The 25,554-nt window shown below is 41.7% G+C and overlaps 1 protein-coding gene across 1 annotated transcript in view; it reads right to left on the bottom strand.

Annotated features, from left to right (window-relative positions):
* The window catches only part of COL4A1 (collagen type IV alpha 1 chain), a 224,624-nt gene that overhangs the window by 51,233 nt on the left and 147,837 nt on the right, over positions 1-25,554 (bottom strand). Inside the window, exons 21-30 of the mRNA XM_050946956.1 lie at positions 24,735-24,899; positions 18,976-19,071; positions 12,165-12,248; positions 10,652-10,722; positions 7,773-7,964; positions 6,138-6,306; positions 5,066-5,158; positions 4,845-4,949; positions 571-668; positions 203-353 (exon numbers count right to left, since the gene is read on the bottom strand). Of these exons, the coding sequence (XP_050802913.1) occupies positions 203-353; positions 571-668; positions 4,845-4,949; positions 5,066-5,158; positions 6,138-6,306; positions 7,773-7,964; positions 10,652-10,722; positions 12,165-12,248; positions 18,976-19,071; positions 24,735-24,899 (1,224 nt within the window). The remainder of the gene's footprint in view (positions 1-202; positions 354-570; positions 669-4,844; positions 4,950-5,065; positions 5,159-6,137; positions 6,307-7,772; positions 7,965-10,651; positions 10,723-12,164; positions 12,249-18,975; positions 19,072-24,734; positions 24,900-25,554) is intronic.

The raw sequence follows: 25,554 nt of genomic DNA, 5'->3' as shown, positions 1-25,554 counted from the left end.
AAAATGTTACTACTAATGAACTACAAGGAGTCTGGTGGCACCTTAAAGACTAACGGATTTATTTGGGCATAAGCTTATAAATATATCCGTTAGTCTTTAAGGTGCCACCGGACTCCTTGTGGTTTTTGTGGATAAAGATTAACACAGCTATCCCCTGATACTTGATACTAATGAGCTATAACTTTGATTTTTTTTAAATTACCTTTGATTCCTGGCTGACCAGGTACACCTGGAAATCCTTGCTCTCCTCGTAAACCAGGCAAACCAGCATTTCCTTTTTCTCCAGGAAAGCCAGCTGGGCCCTGTGGGCCTGGTAATCCTTTAGGACCCGGGAGACTCACTCCAGGGTCACCCTTAAGGTGCAAATAATATAGATTAAGTCAATGTACAATAAATTAAGTGTTTTTAAATTAAGCAATTGAGAGCAGAATATCATACCGGCCTTCTCTGGCTATATGCTAAATTACCCCAGATGAGGAGTTGGCCTACTATACTTTTCTTAGTACCAGCAAGAGCTCTGTATTGTTGATAATACAAATAGTAATTGAAAAGAACAACGTAAACACTCACTTTTTGACCAGGTAAACCTGGTGTGCCTGGTAAACCATCAAACCCAGGACGCCCTTGAGGCCCTGGCTGACCTGATGTGCCAGGCTGACCTGGGAAACCTACAAAACAAACACACATAATCAGGGTCTCAGTAAGTTAACCCTAAAGTTTCTTCTGCCTTTTAAATGAACTATTCACACTCACATAGAGAGGTATTAAACAGGGTCAAGTCGGTTTCCTCAAATGCCAAACTTGGAGGAGCTGAGCACCTCTTGTGACGGGCTGTGCAGTCCCAAATCTCAATAACTTCAATAGAGTTTAGGGTGCTCAGCACCTTGCAGGATTTTGTCTTGGGTGAATGAAGTAATATACATATTTAATGATTGATGTTGAATTAGTATTTGCACAGGTTCACCTCATTTAGAAAAAAAATGCCTTTTTTAAAGGAAAGAATGCATTCTAGTAAACTTTCTGAACTTCTGCAGGTCATTTAAAGCAGACCTCACAGAGCACTAGTCTGCTTTGCATAATCGTAAATGCATCTCCTTGTCCACACAAAAAGCTAGAATCAGCTTTGGGGCTCAGTCCCTGACAAGGGGTAGTGCACAGCGGTGCTGCCCAAGGAGGAACACGGGAAAGGAGTTGCAACTATGAGACATAATTCATTTCTTGCTCCTTACTCCACGGGTAAAGCAATTCACTGCAGCCCTTTACTGGATGCAACTTATTTCCTCGCTTCCAGATCCACCAATTCAGGGGTCAGCAACCTCTGGCACGCGGCTTGCCAGGGTAAGCACCAGGGCCGTCCTTGGGCATAGGCAACATAGGCAGCTGCGTAGGGCACCTGAAAATTTGGGGCACCACTGGGTCTTAGTGTCCACCCTCTTGTTTTCCTATCCCTGTTCTGACCCTTCCTGCAGGCTCCCACAGATGGCTGCTCTAGCCTGGTGAATCTAGTAGTTAAAAGTGAAAAAACCTCCAGCCTGCCAGACCTATTAGCACAACATTGAAACTGTTAAAGAGACATTCAAGGGATAATAAAGCCATTTAACAGGCATTTGCCAACCCCAAGGTATATACTGACAGGTTTCAGAGTGGTAGTCCTGTTAGTCTGTATCAGCAAAAACAAGGACAAGTCCTTGTGTCACCTCAAAGACTAACAAATTATTTGGGCATAAGCTTTTGTGGACTAGAATCCATTTCATCAGATGTCCACGAAAGCTTATGCCCAAATAAATTTTTATACTGTCAGTTTCTGACTTTACTGACAAAAACAGTTGTGCATTAATGTAATATTTACACAGAACATGTCGGTCTACAGGACCTTAGTTTAAAATTTGCTTTAAAAATATTTCATTAGTGAGCTGGTGAAGATTATAAAATCACATTTCTAAAAAATGCTTGCATAGAGTTTTAGATGCACAATCGTCTTTAGCCTTAAATGTGTGGATCTTCACACACAGTTTTTTAAATAAATCCTTCAAAAGACCTCCCTTATCTAAAATACACATCTTAATTACTATAGTTAAAAAAAAAAGTGCTTCCAAGTCTTCCTGTCCTTTCTGTCCATCCCTTCACCATCTCTCCCCCCCCTCCACACTGAAGAGAGCCCTTATAGGGACAACAGTCCTTCCCTTCCAGATAGCTGGACAAAGAGTTCCATTTCTTTACTTCTGACTATCTGACAAACTAGTTTTAAAAGAACCCTCCAGCAAAATCAGTACCTTAGTAAGACAAAATCCTTGTTATACCTAAAATCTTTGGAAACATATTTTTTTAAAGTTGGTGAAATTTCATAACCATGTCTCTTGTTATGGAGATCACACAAAGTAAATTACTGTTCCCTTTTTCTAAAAGCAATGAACATTGTTATGAACACACTAAATCTCTCTGATTAATTTAAAAGAATGTCTTTGTTTCAGTGAGTTAAATATGTAGTAATCTGGAATGCTGGCTTAAGATTTGAGTACATTTAAAATATAAATTCAACTTAGAAATACTGATGAAGAAAATGTAAAACAGAGAAGAGCTGCATCATGTATTCCATTATATGTAAAGTTGTATTCAGCAGGACAGCTGACTCACCCTTACTATGAAGTTTTTGCAAATAAATCTCTGACAAACTTCAGGGCATATCAAAACACCTGTGATTGACATTTTTATTCCCAAATTTTAGTGCTTTTAATTAGGTACTTTCTTCATGTCCATTCTGCATGAGGGAGAGTGCATGGAAGTCTCTGCAGTGAACTGTGACTCTCCGCCACCATGAGGCAGGCTGGGCATCTCATTATCCTTTGCTGTCAAGTCCCTCCTCCCCCTCCCCCACCAGGCTGTGAGCTTGGGCTGCTATCCGGCATAGGGGCACCAGTTTAATAATACTGCCTAGGGCCCCATAAATCCTAAGGACGGCCCTGGTAAGCACCCTGGCGGGCCAGGCCACTTTGTTTACCTGCCACGTTGGCAGGTTCAGCCGACCACGGCTCCCACTGGCCGCAGTTCCCCGTCCCCGGCCAATGGGGGTGGTGGGAAGCTGTGGCCAGCATATCCCTCACCCGCGCCGCCTCCTACAGCCCCCGTTGGCATGGAACGGTGAACTTCAGCCAGTGAGAGCTGCAATTGGCCGAACCTGCTGACGTGGCTGGTAAACAAACTGGCCTGGCCCACCAGGGTGCTTACCCTGGCGAGCCGCGTGCCAGAGGTTGCCGACCCCTGCACTAATTGATGAGTCAGATGTGGGTGGAACCAAAGCCCTGCCCATTCCCCTCCCCTTTAGAACTTCCATGAGGCTGGCAGACCAGGTGCCAGCTCATGCCACTTATAATATCTCTATCCCATGTTATAAGGTAATATTTGAATGTTTGCTCTGTAACAGTAGAAGTGTTTGCTCTGAAGCTGAAACCCCCACAGTCAGGAGAGAAGCATTACCAAGTATGAAATACTGGTTTACCATAGGAGGTGTTATCTCCTGCCCAATAAAAGAAGGTCCATAGACACCAGACAAACATTGTGGAACATCAGAGGACAAAACACTTGGTTAATTGCTCCCTCCCATGTCCCCTTCTGTCCCCTGTGAAGCAAAGACAGCTTGAACTCTGGGGGAAGGGAATAAAAATCCCTGATAAGAAGAAACTGGTGCTATCACTATGCTGCTTTGACTTTGAGAGGGCAATATTTCTAAGCATAAGCCAGGGATCCTGAGCCATTTAACCTGGGTTAGCCCAAAAGACATACAGAGGATGCTTATTATAGAAATTTCTATCATCTTTTGGAACCTAAGCCTGTAAGTCATTTGTATGTATGGTTGTTTGCTTTAACCTTATGAATAACTCTCTCATTTATTTTTCTTAGCTCATAAATCTTTATTAAATTTATTATAGGATTGGCTACAAGCATTGTCTTCTGTGTGGGATCTAACATGCAATTGACCTGGGCTAAGTGACCAGTCCTTTGGGACCGGGAATAAATTGAACATTGTTGTGATTTTTGGGGTAAGGGACCATCTACCACAAAGGCAAGCTTGCCTGGGTGGCAAGATAGACCGGAGTACCCAAGGGGACTGTCTGTGACTCCATGTTTATGCTGTTGTAGTGCCTGAGGGTGTTCATATTTGATACTTGGTTGGTGAAATCTGAGTATAGAACTCACAACCAATTTGGGGTTTGTGCCCTGCTTCTTCACACTCTGCCCTGAGGGTGGTATTCGTGCCCTTGAGTCTCTCCAGATGGCCTGACAACTCTTTCCAGCCCATCTGCTATTCAGATAATAGATATGCAGCTTGGATTCACAATAAAGTGAGCAATAACGCAAATGCATATGGGGATTTGAGGAAAGGGGGGTTACTTGCTATTGCTCCCTACCCTGGCTTAACAACGCTGGGTCACAATCCAGCACTGAAAGAGTGAGAGCAGTGCTCTGAAGTATATCTTCCATACGTTAGTAAGGGTACGTCTACACTACCTGTCGGATTGGCAGGTAGCGATCGATCTATCAGGGATCGATTAATCATGTGTAGTGTAGACATGATAAATTGATCCCTGATCACTCTCCCGTCGACTGCTGAACTCCAGCTCGGTGAGAGGCGGAAGCAAAGTCGATGGGGGAGCCGTGGCAATGGACCCTGCGCAGTGAGGACATGAGGTAAGTCGAACTAAGATACGTCGACTTCAGCTACGCTATTCTCGTAGCTGAAGTTGTGTATCTTAGGTCGATTCCCCCCCACACCCTACACCCCAGTGTAGACCAGGCCCAAGAGACGGACATATGGCCAAGGACTTATTACTATGTAGTTTTCTTACCTTTAGGGCCAGGAGGCCCAGGGAATCCTATTCCTGGCTGCCCAACAGCACCTTTTTCTCCTGGAAGTCCAGGTTTTCCTGGAAACCCAGGATCACCCCTGTCACCTTTGAAAACAAGAGAGACACAGTACATTAAGCACTTGTGCAAAAAACAACTTTGGGGGGGGTGGGTGGGAAATGCTTTACTAGCAACAGAGAGAAAATTCAAGAGATAATTGTACCTTGGACTCCAGAGAAGCCAGGTGGCCCTGGGAGACCATCTGACCCTGGGGGACCAGGCAGAGGAATGACTTGTCCTGCTTCACCCTTTGGCCCTAGAAAGGTAGTGTTGATGAATCAATACTTATGAGTAAAAATGCAACTGTATTAATACACAAGGAGGTGTATATATTCTGAGATATTAGAGATGCCCATTGGTTTTTGTTTTCCTGTTTTTACTACTCATCTCCAGTGCACTGATTGGAAGATGAAAAAGGTGCAAGCATGAAAGAAATACATGAAACCCAGAGAATTCTGGCTGTTGTTTTGACTGCCACAGATCTGTATCTGCCATCTGAACCCACCAAGATCCACTGACACAGGTGCATCGGTCCCAAAGGGCTAGACTGTCACTTAAATGACATGCCAGTGGAAAGGAGTAAAGGGATGTGTGTGTACAAAATACCCTTACAAAGCTGTGTGGTTTAATCAGATATTGGTTTTGGGCACATAAATGGGTGTGGAGTATGTGGGAAATGTGCAGATGCTTGGCTGCATGCATCCTTATTCTCAGGCCAGTGCATCGAGATTCTGACACCCTTACTCACATTGAGTAGCCCTGGTAACTACAGTAGGATTTCTTGTGAGTGAGGGTATCAAGGTATGGACCAACCCCAAATTACTACCCCTCAGGATCAACAGGGAGCAGGACAGGAATAGTAACTCCACCGGGTGAGGATCACGACATCTCCTGGGGCTTCTCCTGGAGTGGGGCAGTTTACGCAGTAATCCTGCACAGGCCTTTGCTCAGTGTCAGATAGTATAAATTCAGATACATTTTGTACCTCTGAACAGATGAGGCTGAATTTGTGGAATGGGAAGAGTTATGTTAACACAAAAGGGACTAACGATCTCCCGGCTTTGTTCTGGGAGACTCTGTAAGTAAACTATCTGTGAGCATTCAGAGCTGCAAAATGCACTGTAAGGAACAAACGCTGATGACCTAATAGGTCCCATCTTTCTCAAATTCCTATGACACATGTACCTGTTAAAGAGAAAACATCATTTTCCCCTTCTCTGTATCTAGTGTGTTACCTGGACGGCCTGGTACACCTGGGTTTCCTGGAAAGCCTTTTTCTCCTTTGTCACCAGCTGGCCCAGCAGGTCCAACCCCTGGAAGACCAGGCTGGCCTCTTTCACCACGTACCCCAGGAAATCCACTTGAGCCAGGGGGACCACGTTCTCCTTTCAGCCCAACTGTACCCTAATTTTAGGGAAAAAACAGTAATATTTACAGTACCTCTCACACTAATAATGCCTTACAAGTGATCTGAAAAGCTTACTAGTCTTTGTCAGATTCATCTACGATTTTGTGGCTTCTAGACTGGATTCCCTGCAATGTACTCTTTGGGCTCCAGTTTGCATTACTGAAGCCAATGGACATTTTACCGCTGACTTCATTGGAAGAAAGAGTGGGTCTCATATGGAAGAGCACTTGGAAGCTACACTTGTTGCAGAATGCACTGAAGGGGCCATTTAATGACCAGTTCTCTGATGATTACACCATCATTTCCAACTAGGATTTAAATCACTGAATGTTGATTTATACAGTTCCAGAATCAGCACCACAAAATAGTAACTGACTTCAAGGAAGTATCTGGATTTTAGAAATAAAACCCAAGAAAATTTCCGAAATACAGAATTCCAATTTTGGGGTGATTTCTATTATTTAAAATAGGAAATTGTAGCAAGAAAAGTGAATCTAGTTTAGAGTTCTGTGCTAAATGCCTCAAATACAAAGCATAAGTGGGACATTCAGAACCATTTTTCCTCTTTCAGGTTCTCTAAAATTACAGTTTCCTGGTTCTTACTCTACAGGATACATCAGATTAGGGACAGGACAGAACAGGAGCCAGCAACCTGTCCATCAGGTGCATTTATGAGACAAAACAAGTAAGCTTAAAGTAAATTATATGCCAAATGTAGCTAACAGATATTTTCTAAAAGGCTAGAAAATATGGCATTCAAGCTTCCCAAAACTGCAGCGACAAATCTAGCTACAGATATTGGAAGTGGCTGCTGTGAAAATGACTGTGATCTCTTCACATCATAACTCGAGCGTAAGAAGAACGTTCCTTCAACAATGGGCTAGATTCTGACTATCAGCAGAGCCCCCATCAAAGTACTGCAGGTAAACTGCACTGCCCAGGATAAGCCCTGAGAGAGACTGTGACTCAGAGTGTCTCCCCTACTTTCTCCTTGATCCCGGGGGTAGTAATTTATTGCTGGTCTACAACTACCCCCATGACCTTGCCAGCAATTTTCTGGGGAAGGGAAATGGAACCAGCTCTGCCCATTCACCACAGTTCTGGGGAGGAAGCAATAGGGCAAGTAGGTCTGGTTATTCACAGGCACCAGGCCACCCCATCTAAGTAAGCCTTACTTACTCCCATAGCATATACTCAGAGCCCGAATGTAGCTCAGTGACCCTACCATCATGCAAACATTCTTAGCTGTTTAGTAGTATGGGCCTCATTCTTATACCCTTACTCCTTTGCAGTCCCACTGAAATCCTCCACTGAGGAGTAAGGGTTCTACTCAAATGAGTCATGGTGTGAGAATTTGGCCCAAAGAATGAGACAACTAAACATAAACTGCATATTATATAACAACTATATATAATTAGTGAGCTAGAAGATAGCATGCAAAAATACAGACACACACACATACCGATGCCCCTTTAGGGCCCTGGAGACCTGGCAGGCCATCTCTCCCTGGCCTTCCTTCTCTTCCAGGAACACCTGGTTGCCCTGGGAATCCAGGATCTCCTTTATCACCTTTTAGATTAGAATCAAAGTAAATGTCTCCGGGCTCTCCCTTTGCTCCTGGGTTACCAATCAGTCCTGGCGCACCTGGAGAACCCTGAAATTATACACAATTCCAGCACCATTCAATGCCTATTCAATGCATTCTTTTTCCCAGCCAAAAAGAAAACAAATCTTGAAGTGTAAAGAAACCCCCCCTAACGTTCTACCCAGACACTGAACAGTAAGCAAAAAGAGTGGATTTGCCAGGACAGAGAATGCAAATTAACTGATAATGGCCATCGTAACAGATACTTTTTTTCTTGGTCTCCTTACTAGCTTCTTTTACCACAGTTTTCGAATTTTGAATGTTTTTATTAATTGTTTTAAAAGGAACTAAAGGTTGAGTTATTGAGAATGGTACTCTAATTGTTCATATATTGACCATAAGGATTCAGAGTTCACCTTCTATAAGGCCTTGATGTCAAGATAATTTGGTAATTCTTAATATAGCTATTTCTCAAGTTATGGTTTGATACCAAGCATATTATGTTTGCATGGTTTGTATGTAACCAATTGCTTCTAATACTTCTACCTACTTGCTATTACTTGAATCTCTGTTCTTTGTTAAATAAGCTTATGCTTGTTTTCATTATAAACAAATCTAAGTGCTGTGAATTGGTGCTCCTGAGATGAAACTGGTATAGTGGGGTGCGCTTTTCCTTTGGGAGTAGCAAATCTGTGAATTCTGTGTGTGTTCAGTGAACCAGGGGCTGGTCACTCCAGGAGGACACTCGGAGGGTTCAAAGGTTGGAGCTTGCCTATTGCTAACGTGTAGAGAGAGAGTAGGACCTGCGTACACCTGGAGGAGAGTGCTTGTGTTGCCCATTGCTGGTGGGGTTGGGGAGTGGACCCTTAGCAAGCAAATGCAAGGCTTCCTCACACTAAGGAGAGATGGTAGCAAGGTGTCTTATAATCTTGAGTATTCCTGGGAAGCACCACAGGAGAATTTTTTTTTGTTATTGCTTAGAAGTCATTTTCCCCTCTCTTTCTTCCCCTAGATCAACAGGGCTTCCCAGCCACAGTTTGTTTCAGAAAGGCCAAATCAAGAGCTTTTATCTGTCAGTGCCAGCTCCCAGTAGAACATTTTGTTTCTTTCTAATTTTTGTTTTTATTTTCAAAAAAATCAGTGAACAAATATACAATAAATTAAAAATCATTCTTATCCCTGTAGTATTTACACACACACACACAAACTTTTCTCACAGATCCTAACAGATTGTCTACTAAATTCCATCTATCATTTATGTAAGTCTAGCTAATGAAACAAGAGTAAAGGCTTATTATCACATGATAAATGTTCCATTCTCCTTCTCTATCTTCTTTTATTTGAGCTATCCAAGGAAAACACAGTTCCTGCGATGAACAGCTTACAATTTAATAAACTAATTGTATTTAAAGGGCTTCCATCCATTCTTATAGCTCCCTACATATTATCCTGAACCTATGTATAATTATTTCATGGAAACATTCTCCCTAACTGAAAAAGAAAAATGAAAGGGTCCCAGTCACCAGGGAAGTGAAGCTGAGTGAAAACTTCAAAGGGAAACTTCCTCCTGCTAATATACGCTGTGCTTCCACCCTTCAGACCTGAACCAGCGCCCCTCCTAAATCAATAGGAATCTTTCCATTGGATTTAGTGGGTGGTGGATCAGGTATGGCCTCCAGCAATGTGAGCCTGCCAAGCTGGACTCTCTCTAGCCTATCTAAGCTAAACTAAAAGCTAACTCACCAGCTGTTTAATGAATCTGTTTTAACTTTTCCAAGCAAAACAAAGTTAAAAGCATCCAGGATACCAGCAAATCCTTGTTTGAAGAGAGGGGTGAAAGGAGACTAAAGGAGAAGGAAGAGATGTAAAGGTTTAGCAATACCCACAGTAAAAGATTATGCTATGTTACTCAAGAAATGATTACAAATAGTAGAGAATCCATTTTGTTATTTCCCTCCTCCCCAACAGATCCCATTTACATTACTGTAAATTAAACATGATGATGTCATTTGGTTTCCCATGAAGAATTTAAACACCGATAAAATATCACCCAAAAAACCTAGCTTTGGATAAATCAGGCCAAAATAGCCTGTATGTAAGTGCTCAGTACATTCACATCTGGGCAGAATTTGGCTCCCAGTGTCAAAAGCTATATTATAATGCAGCAATATTTAAAGCTCATACTCTGAGTAATGGCACTACTAAGATGCAATTTGCTTTTCTAACCTTCCTTTATTCTTTCTAAACCACTTCTTTTATTTTGTAGCTATTTAGAAATCACATTTGGTGCAATATACTACATATTTCCCCTCATTTAGACAAATTGCTAAAATATATTGCATAATATATTTTAACAACAATGAAATTAAACTAGATGGTGCTGTACTATATATACATGTAAACACACAATAGCAAATAGTCATTATAAACCTCCTCTGCAACATGAAAGGAAAGTCAGAACAGATTTGGCATCTGATTCAGGTAAAGTCCTGCTTCTTATCCAAATGTACCACTTAGCTGACTGAGCCATAAGGCCAACTGTTTTCTTCAGGTCATGCAGTGGCTAAGTGCAAAGTTTTACTGCAACTCACTTTTCTCCTCCCATAACTAAACCACACTACCACCTAATTGATTTCAATACACACAACCAATCCTTTAGCATCAGTTAATGAGGCTACTACACAGTAGCACTGAGAGTCTCCTGTGACATGCCTAACAGAAAATAAATATGAAACATTTGAAAAACATTTACTTACAGGAACCCCTTCAAGACCTTTGAGTCCAGGCACACCCCTATCTCCTTTGGTTCCTGGCTGTCCTGGAAAGCCTTAAAAATAATATGAAAAATAAAACAATATTTATTATAGATATGGGTACATTATAGCTTACTGTGTTTTAGAGGCTTTGAGGTACTTCTCAAGTGGTGCCCAATTCTGCCCTCAGTTATAGCCATGTAACTCTGTTGAAATTAATGAAGTTGCCTGGGCATAACAGAGCTCAGGATCTAACCCAGTATATGTGCATGAGGCATGGGAAGAAGATACATAGCACACAACTCAATTACATAAATTGGGCAGCATGCCCTGAATTCAGCCCACTAACTGGAACTGCCATTTCCAGACTGCAATTCACTGAACCACCACAGAATTTTCATTCTCTTTCACCATCTCCCAAACACCGACACAGTGCACATATATAATACAAAAACATTGTTCATATGTACCTATTTTCTGACAGACAACAATTATTCTCCAGACTGATAATTTCTGTTTGGCAGCAGTAGTCAATACTGGAGACCAGGGATGTGTTTAGGGCTTAATACTAGGTCAGAGTACATAAAAATGTGCAGAATAATTCCCCTGACACCTCTCTAGGGCTCTCATTACATATTGTTTGTAGAGCCATCACTTTCTAGGTTTACAGAGCGATTTAAATAGAAAAGGTTAATTTTTATCCAGCAGCCCCTCTGCCGAACACAATTTCTTCTGGTGGCTGCCCATGCTTCAACCAGAATTTGGACCTATAAATCAAAATTCACTGTAAAATCATAAATGGATATAAAATAGTATTTAAAATATTTCCATGAATATAATAATTTGAAAACATGGGGGGAGGTTAAAATCACTTAAAGGCAAGCAATTTATTTTTCAAGAAAAAATGGTTTTATTAAAATCATAGGTCCCGATACTACAGAGGATCCTTTAAGCCATCTCAACACCATGATGCCCAAGGGATGGAGGAGAAAGTCTTACTCCCTCTGAGAAACCTAAGCTGCTGTGTCAGGGTCAACCATGATCTGGCCTTAATAACTCAATTCAGTATCAGATATCAGCACAGTTCGGAGTGTGTGCGATTTCTAGGTTGCAAATTATAAAAGCAGGATGATTCCAGTTGAAGTCCTACTGAAAACCAATCAGGTCCCCACCACCAAGAGAAAGATTAATGAAGAAAAAATACTACATATAGCTATTGGTTATTGACAAACCCTTTCCAAATTCAGATTGTCATTTCATAATCTTTGGGAAAACAACATTTAGGTCAGGCTTTCAAAAGGGCTCAGAGTTCTCTGAGTTCTGCTCCTTTTGAAGTCAATAGTAAAACACTTGTTGATTTCAATGGAAGCAGAGTTAGGCCACTACCGAGCATTATGGAAAATCCTGCTGTTTCATTATTTTCAGGAATGAGTCGACTAATGAAAAAATATTAATTTATGACACAGCTAGATGCAGAGTTGTGTTCTGCTTTGTTTGTATAGCTTTTGGTTTTTACCTGGTGGACCCGGTGGCCCTTGTGGCCCTGGATGTCCAGGAAGCCCAGATACATCACAAAAGGCACAACCATCACCTTTATCACCTGCAAAAATAAAAAAAGATTTAAGAAGACTACAAGCAGATCCTTTAAGAAGAAAACACCCTCGAGCCATTGTATGTTGATTGAGAGAAAGTAAATTTGTTAGCCAAATGCTTAAATCAATGTTATGAGCAAATTTATTTAAAAATTTTAATTGTCTTTTTAAAAAAACTTCAAATTCCTTTTTGTGTGACAGTATTGATGTGTAAAACGTTATTAATGGGAAGGGGGGAAAGATAATCTGACTGAAGAGGGAACAAACAAGAACTAGTGTAGTATGTGCCTGATTAAAAAACAAAATTAGATAAAAGGGAAAAAAGGGGGACTCTGGAACTCACATAGATTTTGTGGGTTTGGAAAAACAGTGACTGCAAAGAGACTTTGGGACCAAATTCTCTCCTGGTGTAAATGGGGGCAAACTCATTGATTTCAGTGGTGTTTTGCACATTTATACCAGCCCCGCTAAAATCAACAGAGCCATATCCATTTACAGAGTTCAGCCCTTAGCTTTTCTCTGAACCCAAGCAAAGGCAAGGACCAGGAGGAGGAAAATGTTGGATGCTTTGTTGCTGATTAGGATAGGAGATCTGCTCTGCAAGAAAATTAACTTTTATCCTTGAGAGAGAAATGAATTTGGACATATCAATGAATCTAAGAAAGCAAGATCACTACGGATCAGCAGGCAAAGGCAATGGGCGTTGAAGACAGGGAAATGGAACTTGAAGGTAAATATACGTAAGAAAATTACAGTTGGGAAGAGCATTGCAATGAAGACTATTTCTCAGCAAAGTGCTGCAATCTTTCTAGTTTTCTATATTTCACCCTATAAAATAACCACTGTACTAGAGAAAAAATCAAATCTTTATTTTCAATAGCTTTTGATGTTGTCACTCGAAAATACACTGTTTTTTTAGAAGTCTCCCTACTCAAGTCAGGCTGAGCACACCCAGCCACAATGGAACAAAAGCAGAAATCTCTAAAAGAAACATATTGGTAAAATAATGGATGAAGGAAAGTAGTAGACACAGCACTACAGAGGGTTTGGCCAAAAAGCCTGCCCCTAAGTGAGCTCAGCCTGAATTTGATTGGCTGCTCATGCTATACTGTGTGAGTCTGACTCACCAGTAAAAGGATACTTCTGTTAGAGTATTTTTAAGTGGAATTTTTGTTTGTTCTTTAAAGAAACTGATTTGAGTTCAGCCTATTGGCTTTCCAAAAATGAAGCATATGAAAATCTCTACAACTTTCGCAATATACTGTGATTCCTCCCTAATATAATGAAAGAATTAACTTCTGTTTCATGACTGAGGACTGGATCCTGCAAGGTTTAAGTTCTCTCATTCCTGAGGGGAAAGCAGGAGAATCTCAGCACCTTGCAGATCAGGCCTTTGGTCAACCAAACACTGTGTGACACTGAGCAGATCAAGAGTGACTACAGGGCTCTGGGAGTACGAGTTAAGGAGTTTGGAGCGCAAGTGGTATTCTCTTCGATTCTTCCTGTTGAAGGTAGGGGTCCAGGCAGAGACAGATGCATCGTGGAGGTGAATGCCTGGCTGTGAAGATGGTGTCGCCAGGAGGGCTTTGGCTTCCTCGACCACGGGATGCTATTTGAGGAAGGACTGCTAGGCACAGATGGCGTTCACCTTTCGAAGAGGGAAAAGGCCTTATTTGCGCACAGACTCGCTAACCTAGTAAGGAGGGCTTTAAACTAGGTTCGACGGGGACAGGTGAGCAAACCCCACAGGTAAGTGGGGAACAAGACCTGGGAGATGGGTTGGAAACAGGAGGGAGCACGAGCTATAATGACAGAGAGGAAGGAGGGTCAGGGCAAAGCTGGGAGGCAAGATCAAACCAGTATCTTAGATGCCTATATACAAATGCAAGAAGTATGGGTAATAAGCAGGAAGAACTGGAAGTGCTAATAAATAAATACAACTATGACATTGTTGGCATTACTGAAACTTGGTGGGATAATACACACAACTGGAATGTTGGTGTGGATGGGTATAGTTTGCTCAGGAAGGATAGACAGGGGAAAAAGGGAGGAGATGTTGCCTTATATATTAAAAATGTACACACTTGGACTGAGGTGGAGATGGACATAGGAGACGGAAGTGTTGAGAGTCTCTGGGTTAGGCTAAAAGGGGTAAAAAACATGGGTGATGTCGTGCTGGGAGTCTACTACAGGCCACCTAATCAGGTGGAAGAGGTGGATGAGGCTTTTTTCAAACAACTAACAAAATCATCCAAAGCCCAAGATTTGGTGGTGATGGGGGACTTCAACTATCCAGATATATGTTGGGAAAATAACACCGCGGGGCACAGACTATCCAATAAGTTCCTGGACTGCATTGCAGACAACCTTTTATTTCAGAAAGTTGAAAAAGCTACTAGGGGGGAAGCTGTTCTAGACTTGATTTTAACAAATAGGGAGGAACTTGTTGAGAATTTGAAAGTAGAAGGAAGCTTGGGTGAAAGTGATCATGAAATCATAGAATTTGCAATTCTAAGGAAGGGTAGAAAGGAGTACAGCAGAATAGAGACAATGGATTTCAGGAAGGCGGATTTTGGTAAGCTCAGAGAGCTGATAGGTAAGGTCCCATGGGAATCAAGACTGAGGGGAAAAACAACTGAGGAAAGTTGGCAGTTTTTCAAAGGGACACTATTAAGGGCCCAAAAGCAAGTTATTCCGATGGTTAGGAAAGATAGAAAATGTGGCAAAAGACCACCTTGGCTTAACCACGAGATCTTGCGTGACCTACAAAATAAAAAGGCGTCATATAAAAAATGGAAACTAGGTCAGATTACAAAGGATGAATATAGGCAAATAACACAGGAATGCAGAGGTAAGATTAGAAAGGCAAAGGCACAAAATGAACTCAAACTAGCTATGGGAATAAAGGGAAACAAGAAGACTTTTTATCAATACATTAGAAGCAAGAGGAAGACCAAGGACAGGGTAGGCCCACTGCTCAGTGAGGAGGGGGAAACAGTAACGGGAGACTTGGAAATGGCAGAGATGCTTAATGACTTCTTTGTTTCGGTCTTCACTGAGAAGTCTGAAGGAATGTCTAGTATAGTGAATGCTTACGGGAAGAGGATAGGTTTAGAAGAGAAAATAAAAAAAGAGCAAGTAAAAAATCACTTAGAAAAGTTAGATGCCTGCAAGTCACCAGGGCCTGATGAAATGCATCCTAGAATACTCAAGGAGTTAATAGAAGAGGTATCTGAGCCTCTAGCTATAATTTTTGGGAAATCATGGGAGACGGGGGAGATTCCAGAAGACTGGAAGGGGGCAAATATAGTGCCCATCTATAAAAAGGGAAATAAAAACAACCCAGGAAACTACAGACCAGTTAGTTTAACTTCTGTGCCAGGGAAGATAATGGAGCAGGTAATTAAAGAAATCATCTGCAAACACTTGGAAGGTGGTAAGGTGATAGGGAATAGCCAGCATGGATTTGTAAAGAACAAATCATGTCAAACTAATCTGATAGCGTTCTTTGATAGGATAACGAGCCTTGTGGATAAGGGAGAAGCGGTGGATGTGATATACCTAGACTTTAGTAAGGCATTTGATACAGTCTCGCATGATATTCTTATAGATAAACTAGGAAAGTACAATTTAGATGGGGCTACTATAAGGTGGGTGCATAACTGGCTGGATAACCGTACTCAGAGAGTAGTTGTTAATGGCTCCCAATCCTGCTGGAAAGGTATAACAAGTGGGGTTCCGCAGGGGTCTGTTTTGGGACCGGTTCTGTTCAATATCTTCATCAACGATTTAGATGTTGGCATAGAAAGTACGCTTATTAAGTTTGCGGACGATACCAAACTGGGAGGGATTGCAACTGCTTTGGAGGACAGGGTCAAAATTCAAAATGATCTGGACAAATTGGAGAAATGGGCTGAGGTAAACAGGATGAAGTTCAATAAAGATAAATGCAAAGTGCTCCACTTAGGAAGGAACAATCAGTTTCACACATACAGAATGGGAAGAGACTGTCCAGGAAGGAGTATGGCAGAAAGAGATCTAGGGGTCATAGTAGACCACAAGCTTAATATGAGTCAACAGTGTGATACTGTTGCAAAAAAAGCAAACATGATTCTGGGATGCATTAACAGGTGTGTTGTAAACAAGACACGAGAAGTCATTCTTCCGTTTTACTCTGCGCTGGTCAGGCCTCAGCTGGAGTATTGTGTCCAGTTCTGGGCACCGCATTTCAAGAAAGATGTGGAGAAATTGGAGAGGGTCCAGAGAAGAGCAACGAGAATGATTAAAGGTCTTGAGAACATGACCTATGAAGGAAGGCTGAAGGAATTGGGTTTATTTAGTTTGGAAAAGAGAAGACTGAGAGGGGACATGATAGCAGCTTTCAGGTATCTAAAAGGGTGTCATCAGGAGGAGGGAGAAAACTTGTTCACCTTAGCCTCCAATGATAGAACAAGAAGCAATGGGCTTAAACTGCAGCAAGGGAGATTTAGGTTGGACATTAGGAAAAAGTTCCTAACTGTCAGGGTAGTTAAACACTGGAATAGATTGCCTAGGGAAGTTGTGGAATCTCCATCTCTGGAGATATTTAAGAGTAGGTTAGATAAATGTCTATTAGGGATGGTCTAGACAATATTTGGTCCTGCTATGAGGGCAGGGGACTGGACTCGATGACCTCTCGAGGTCCCTTCCAGTCCTGGAGTCTATGAATCTATGAGTCTGTGCTGATTTAACAACCTGTGTAACCCTATCAATTTCAATAGGTTACATGTGAATCAGTGCAGAATTTGACAATCTCTGGATTCCCTTTAGGATCTTTTAGTATTTTCCCAACATTAAAATACATTTTCCTAACATTAAAATACACAGGTATTAAGGCAACTAAGTCTGGGTTTAGGTGCCTAAGTCCCAGTTTTAGTATCCACTACGATTCACAAAATTCCGGCTGAATCTAGTAGGTGCCTAAACTCACTCAGCACTTAAGGCTTTGCAGTAAAAAGTTCCCTTGTTGCCTATGTTTCTGCCTCTGGGCATACACACTGCTGCCTGCCTCTAGGTGTCCAAGCACTTATCTTCTGCCTAAGCCGCAGCGTGATTTACAAACTGGGGAAGATAGGTGTTCATCTGCCTAATTTGCATGCTGGGCCTGATGTGGGCGGCAGGGTGAGAAAGCTCATGCACAAGCATGAGACTGACTCTATAGCCTGGTGGTCAGAGCACTCGCCCAGAACCTAGGAGACCCAGCATCTGCTCCCCCTGCTCGAATGACTCTATTTATCCACAATGGAATTGCTTCAACAGGAGAGACTGAGGCAGTGCCACACAGCCCAAAGGTGAATGCCTTTACCAGAGGGGTAGCAGATCCCTCTTCAAATCCCTTCTTCTCATGAGGTGAAGGGCGGACTTAACCCAGAGGTTTCCCACATTCCCAGGTGAACACCCTAACGGGGCTACAAGTTACAAGGGAGGCCCTTCCCCCATCTGCCTGGCATCTTTAAAAAACAAACAAAAAAACCCCCGCCACCTTAGGCACCTACTTTCAAGAAAGGCCTCACAGCTGAGAATAGTTAGAAATGCTAGGCCCATCCCTGAAGCCTGGACTCATGCATCTATCTCAGTGAGAAGGGTGAGGCTTAGCAAACACCGCTCTTGTTGGCATCTCCCGTTGGTGAGATCAGGCATTTCCCCATCTAGCATAAATGTTTTTGTGGATCTCATTCTAAGGCACCTAACTCTTCCCACTCATTGCATAGGAGCCCAGGCAAATAAATAAGGCTTTGTGGATCACAGCATTGTTCCTGTGGTTTAATAGAAACCTAAAAGTTAGGTGTCACAATGCTGAGCACCACAGTGCTTAAGTGCTTCTGTGAATCTAGGCCATTGTCACTGCAAATTTTATATTTTGTATTTTTCATATAAACTCATTTTTGTTTTAATAATTCTATAATTGCTTCCTAACTCTTGACTATTATCCAATGTTATCTACAAGAGAAGGTTAGATGACTACCATAGGGTGTTTTCCTAATGAGTTCGTAAGTCTGTAATCATTACATGTGTCCTCTTCTCCAATGCCTCCTTATTCACCTCCTGCCTGCAAATGTTCCTATCTTGTTAATTAAGTCAAAGTTGGAGCCTAAGAAAACTACCAAGGATTTTATTAACATAAAGAACGTGCTATGTCAAGTCTTACTGAGTTTGACAAATCATTACTATGCAATTTAGATGTAAATTCCTAGGTCTATCTCTGGGCTTTGTCTAATTCTTTTTTATTATTACTAAATGCTTCTATTACCATCTTTATATCAATAGCACACAAATCCACTTTCCATTTCTGATCTGTCTCTTTCCATCCACTTCTGCATCTCAGCCTCTCTCTCTGACATCCCTCTACATCTTATCATCCACTTGAACAAGTAAAGCTGAATTTATCTTTCCACTGAAATCCTCCCATCCGTTACTAAAATAAGGCAGAGCAGAGGATATCTGAAGTACAAACTGAAGTCAGCATCATGTAACTTAATTCAACACCACCGTCCTCTCTTTCAGTCAGACCTCTAACCTGGGAAACTCACCTGGTCAAAGTTAAACCAGTGCATATGCACTTCTTTGGATCAGGACTAGGGAGCTCAACACTTTGCAGAATCAAAGTCTTAATGACTACATAAGTTAGAAGATAGTGGAAAATCAGGCCCATTGAACGGTCCAAATGAATGTAAGTAGCTCTTTAAACAATATTACCTTTATCTCCTCTCTCTCCTAAGAATCCAGGTTGTCCTTGAGGTCCAGGAAGACCTTGATCACCAGGTTCTCCAGGCTGACATTCCGTGATTCCATCTGAAATTGGAATAAAATAATAAAGAACATTATTCTCCAAGTACAATTTTTCATAATACTACAGTTCAAGTCAGTGTCACTTCTTCATGGATTATTATGAGCAATGGTGAAGTAGCTACAGGTTGATTGTGACCACGAAGAGAAGCAAGTTCACATATTTATTCATCTAGTTCATCTATTATGGAAAATAAGGGATAAAATCAATAGGGGTCTATAGATATGTAATCAAGTTCTGTAGATGTTACTCTAAAAACCTATGGAATTATGGACAAGTGGCAGTCTCTTCATATTAAGGTTGCAAACAACTTCCATTTAAAAACCCTGGCTTTGAAAACTGGTAATACTTCATTTAAATTAGAACATATTTTACACTGGAAGCCAAGGAGGATATTCTGAAAAGTCTGAAAAAAGTTCACTAAACAGATTTTAGTTATGGTTACATTTTACAATTACACTGATTTAAAATCTTCATTTTTGTCTCTGGTTTCTTTGGCTCTTTCTAGATCAAAAGCAGATTGTTAATAACCTTCCAAATTTTTCATGTCATTAAATCTCCCTGAAAACTCACATACTATACATATTTGAAGAAAGCAGATGTTTTAGGGTCAGGAGTAAGAAAACAAGTGAAAAGGTTCACCAGAACCTCAGGTCTGAACGCAAAAAATAATGCTCCCTAGATTGGGTTTTATTGCAGAGGTCCTGAATCAATATAATTTGACATCATTTTGGCTGATGTCTCTAGCAGAAATCTTTTTGTGCAGTTTTGCAAGCAACATATGACACTACATCCCATATTCATCCTAGTAATGTTATGGTATGATTCTGGCATAATTATGATTTATTTTGTACAAGATGGATCATGTAAGTTGTCATTGCAAAAGTTATGATTTGCTGAATACGTTTATCCTATTTGTATGCATGTATCATTTTTGTATCTTAAGTTATGGATATTGACTATGTATCTGTATTTCAAATGTAGTTACACCTGGGCAACACCCACTAGACAAGATGCCTCCAGTCTAGATAGCTGGTTGTGAAGGGCCTATTCAGGGTAATGGGGCATTAGGGAAAACTATAGACCTTAGGAGAAGCTTATCCATCACCTGGTGAGTCTTCCTGAGACTGCTCCAGACAGACTCAGCAGGGCATGCCGGGGTATGTGACCAGACTACATGAGACTGCTCTCCATTTTCCGTATCTGTATTTTCCCACAAACTGGGCTGGGAACTGACTTTGAAACAAAGGGTTCCCGCCATATGTGAAAGCTGTAAGGTGGGTTGTAACATCATCAAGGGGCCTCACTCTCCACATAAGAAAACTCCTGGAAACACCTAAGGAAAAAAGACTAGACTGAGGGAAATGTTGGTTCCAGGTTAAAAGGATTTTTAGCCTGTGTATGAAAACCTTGCTTGTATCATCAGCCAGGATGAGACATTGCTAATTCGTATCTGATCTATCTGGTATTTTAGGCTTTGTTTGCGGTATTGTTTATTTGCTAGATAATCTGCTTTGATCTGTTTGCTATCACTTATAATATCTTAAAATCTATCTTTTGTAGTTAGTAAATTTGTTTTATGTTTTAATCTAAACCAGTGTGCCTTTGAGTGAAGTGGCTGGGGAAAATCTCAGCTTGGTTAACGCAAGCATATTATGCATATTCCTCTCCACATTGAGGGAGAGGCGAACTGGGTAATCAATTCATACAGGTCGAAGCTTCGACCAGGGCAGGGTGGTACAGCTCTAGGGTCCTAGGCAGGGAAGCTGGGGGTTATTTTGGCTGTAGTCTTTCTATTGTTGGTTCATGCAGTGGCTGACCATAGCCTGCATGCAACTGCAGCTGGGTGTGTCCCTGCCTGTGTGAATGCTGGCGGGAGTATAGGACTGGAAGCAGTCTACAGCTTATCACAGCAGCACAGTGCTGAGAGGGAGCCCAGGCTGGTAAGTCAGAGAACTCAGTGGTATCCCACTTCCAGGTAGCACCCCAGGAGGAACCCATCACACAACATATTACAACAAACACACAAAACAACCCCAGGAAGTAAAAATCAGTTTTGTGAAAACTGGTAAAATAAGGTGGAGTGGGTTTTTTGGTCAGTGTTAAGGTTTTACAGTAATGAACTATGCATTACTTTACTCTTGATCAAACTTTTTTTATTATGTGGGCAGAATAATATTTATAGTGTCTTTAACTATTTATTTTCTTGTTTATAAGTGTTTGGGTTTTGTAATAATGCCATAAGGAAATATATTATCACTAAGCAACCTTAATTGTTTTTTTTAATTAAATTTTCTTGGTTTAGGAATTTCATAGAATGACATCTCTATCTGTAACTTATTAAGCCATCTGGAATTCTATAGCAAGGATATTGTCCTCAATTTCTGTAGAAAGTTGAAAAAATCCCCACAAGTATAGAAAGGTTATTATTTTCGATTAAAATGTATAGCAGGGGTCGGCAACCTTTGGCACGCAGCTCGCCAGGGTAAGAACTCTGGTGGGCCAGACCACTTTGTTTACCTGCTGCGTCCACAGGTTCGGCTGATCGCAGCTCCCACTGGCCACAGTTTGCTGCTCCAGGACAATGGGGGCTGCGAGAAACCGCGGCCAGCATATCCCTCGGCCTGCGCCGCTTCCCGCAGCCCCCATTGGCCTGGAGCGGCGAACCGAGGCCAGTGGGAGCTGCGACTGGCTGAATCTGAGGATGCAGCAGGTAAACAAAGCAGCCCGGCCTGCCAGGGTGCTTACCCTGGCAAGCCATGTGCCGAAGTTTGCTGACCCCTGATCTATGCAGGAGCAGCTCCAGACACCAGCACGTCAAGTGAGTGCCTGGGGCGGCAAGCCATGGTGGGCGCTCTGCCAGTTGCTACGAGGGCGGCAGGCAGGTTGCCTTCGGCTGCATGCCTGCGGAGGCTCCGCTGGTCCTGCGGCTTCGGCGGACCTCCTGCAGGCGTGCCACCGAATCTGCAGGACAGGGATCTCCCGCAGGCAAGCCGCAGAAGGCAACTTGCCTGACGTGCTTGAGGCGGCAAAATACCTAGAGCCGCCCCTGGGTCTATAGGATTTTATCCTTAGGGAATCCTCAGTTGCCAAATCTCCTCCCCACACTATTTAAAAAAGTTTATCTCTACCACAATAATTTAGTAATACCTGATATGTACATCTCTTTTCAAGTCTGCTGAAGAATTGCAGACAAAATACTATTGTCTTTATGTCACTGATTACATGTTAGCTACGGTGCAATAACATGTTTAATTTTAAAGGCATATAATCTAACAAGGTAGATAATAAAACAAATGAATTTGAATTATATCATTTTAATTTTCAATTTTTATTCTTTATCTAAGTGTGATGGGGCTTAACCCCCATCACCAGCAAGGTTAGCAAAAAGATTCTGTTATCTCTGCATTGTCATTCTTCAGTAACAAAAAACTAAACAAAAAAAATATCAGGCCCAGCTCAAACAATTAAAATTTTGTAATTTAAAATCCAAATAAAGACTACAGGGAATACTACAAACAAATGATATAATTCAATATTAACATTTCATGTTAAATAAATTTGTCTATAAACACTATTTGAAGGCACAAATGGCCTAGAGCTAACTGGAAGCATATGGGAGGAATTATAAAGCAGAAAATTAGGAGGGAGAAAATAGAAATGTCTAAGTCTCTCTAATGTTTGTTTAACGAACTATTAATGTGTCCCTAGGTAGCAATTAACACTGAAATATATCCTTGCTTATTTGTAATTATCTATTACTTATTTTATGTTGACTGGAAAGTACTTTCCATAATTAAGTGCAAATGTATTTTACAATCCGTGTAGTCAAATACTTCCTAGTCACTTAAAAATAAAGAAAAAGCCAGGTCCTCAGATGGTGTAAATTGACATAGCTCTATTGAAGGAATTGGTGCTATACCAATTAACACCAGCTAAGGATTTGGCCTGAGAAATTTTAGCATGAAGTGAAAATTTGTTAGTCAGTAAAACAGAATCAACCACAACCTGAAGAGTTCTTTCACCAACAGAAAGAAAAAAAAGATACAAGATATTGCCAATAAAAGATATTGCCTCACCCACTTTGTCTCGCTAATATCCTGGGACCAACATGGCTACAACAACACTGCAAACATGAGAAAGGTTCTCATTTCCCAATATTATTATGTTAAAAGGCCATTTGCACTAAGTTATAGGTAAACACCTAGGATAAGCCATTGCAAGTATTGTACTTGCAAAAATGTATGGAATAAAAGGAACCTTTCTGGTTCCTTACAGAACCATTACAGAATGGGAAACATGTTTAATTATAAAACCAATTATAAAACACCCATAAAGCATTTTGCTTCTTCATCAGCTGTTCATTTAGATTTATAAAACAAGTACCCATCTCAAGCTCTAGACACCTTAATAATCCCATTTTCACAATAAAAACTACTATGTAAGAAGGAAATAACTTCTAATTTATAAATGTTGGGCCTGATTCTGTAGCCATTATCACATGCTACTTCCACTTACGTCACATGAGTAAAAAATCATAGGATTAGAACCCTATTTTCTCACTATCAAATACAATTTGCATGCAAAACAATGCAAGTAATTTTTTGTCTTTATTTTAAAAATTATTTTATTGTCCGTATATAAATAAATATGTGAAAGTTCGCATGTTAAAACAGAGGTGCACTGCACCCTCGCTCCTCTCCCCTCCACCTTCCCCCACAAATCTTCCTGACACTGCGAAACATCTGATCCACAACAGACAGTAGGCGCTGATTAGTGAGGCCTGCCGGAGGGCAGGAGGCACTAGGGAGAGGCACTGCCTACCTGCCACTTGCCTCCCCATTCACCTCCTCACCCGCCTGCCTCACCACCCCGCCCACCTCCTCAAGATTTTATTGAAGCAGGGAGCCCCCCAAAGCACAGGGCTCTCCAAAGTGCGGCACCCTGATGCACCATACGAAGAGATGGCTCTGCATGTATAACTATTTATGCCAAGTGTGGTATCATGTAATCAGATACATTTTTGAAAGAAGTCAAAAGTAGCAGCCATTTATCCAGAAAAAGATCTGTGTCCTGAGCCAGATAAGTGATTTGTTTAATTATTAGACAGTTCTTCATTTTTTTTGCATTAACAAAGTCACATATGTTTCTCTCTTTCCATATTCAGGGAGCATTTCTTTTCACACTGATTCTGATCATGGCCTCCACTTTCCTGACATATCCTTGTTGTCTGGCGCTAGAGTTTCTTGCACCCTAGGCACACAGCCATTTCGCCCCCCCGCGCTGATCCCGTGGCTCTGGTGGAGCTGCCTCAGTCATTCCTGTGGAGGGTCCATTGGTCCGTGGCTCTGGTGGAGCTGCCGCAGGCATGCCTGCGGGAGGTCCACCGGAGCTGCGTGAGCAGCCGACCGTCCGCAGGCATCAATGCGGCAGCTCCACCGGAGCCGCGGACCAATGGACATGCCACAGGAATGACTGCGGCAGGTCAACCGGAGCCGCCTGCCACCGCCCTGGCAAAATGCCGTCCCCTGAATAATCCTGGCGCCCTAGGCGATTGCCTAGGCTGCCTAAATGGTAGCACCGGCCCTGCTTGTTGTCCTTGTTCTTTTTGAATATACAAAACTTTAACACTGTTTCGGCTGCACATTGAAATAAAAATTTTACTTACTTGTTATGCCTGGAGGTCCTGGAGGACCTGGCAAACCTGGAGGCCCTGGCAAACCATTCCTTCCAGTTGATCCATGCAGAGAGCGTCCTGGAGGACCTTGGTCACCCTTTTCACCTCTCTCACCAGGGAAGCCAGGTGGACCTGTGATCCCTGGGCTAGGTAAACCTTATTTGGAACAAAGTAAAGCACACATGAAAGCAAATACAAATAAAAAGTAAAATGATCAACAGATGCTCCAGACATAAATTCCTAAGATTAAGGGGCAAAACTCAGTATAACACAAGGGACTGCATTTTGATTCTTGAAGATGTATATTAAATTTAAATACTAGTCCCATATATCAGCACTATTTTTCAAATCTGAAGTCTATCCTTTAGATGTGTGACCTTAGAAGATGGTGTGAAAATGAAGCAAGCAGGGAGTCATTTTACCACTATCGTACTACAAATCCTGACATACTACAGAAATGGATAGCCTTCGTGAGAATCTCCAAGGAATAAATCTAGAACATAAGAATGAGCATACTGAGTCAGACCAGTGGCCCATTTAGCGCAATGTTCTGTCTTCTAACAGTAACCAGTGCCAAATGCTTCAGAGGGAATTAACAGAACAGGATAATTTATTGAGTGATCCATTCCCTGTTGTCCAGTCCCAGCTTCTGGCAGTCAGATGTTTAGGGACCCCCACAGCATGGGGTTGCTTCATTGACCATCTTGACAAACAGCCATTTATGGACCAATCTTCCATGAACTTGTCTCATTCTTATCTCCAGGAACTTCTCATTTTTTGAACCCATTTATACTTGTGACCTTCACAACAG

The sequence above is a fragment of the Gopherus flavomarginatus genome, chromosome 1 (genome assembly GCF_025201925.1).
Source record: "Gopherus flavomarginatus isolate rGopFla2 chromosome 1, rGopFla2.mat.asm, whole genome shotgun sequence".
In the NCBI taxonomy this organism is placed as follows: Eukaryota; Metazoa; Chordata; order Testudines; family Testudinidae; genus Gopherus; species Gopherus flavomarginatus.
Note: the sequence above shows the minus strand (reverse complement) of the source record. Positions and strands in the feature narration are given on the sequence as shown.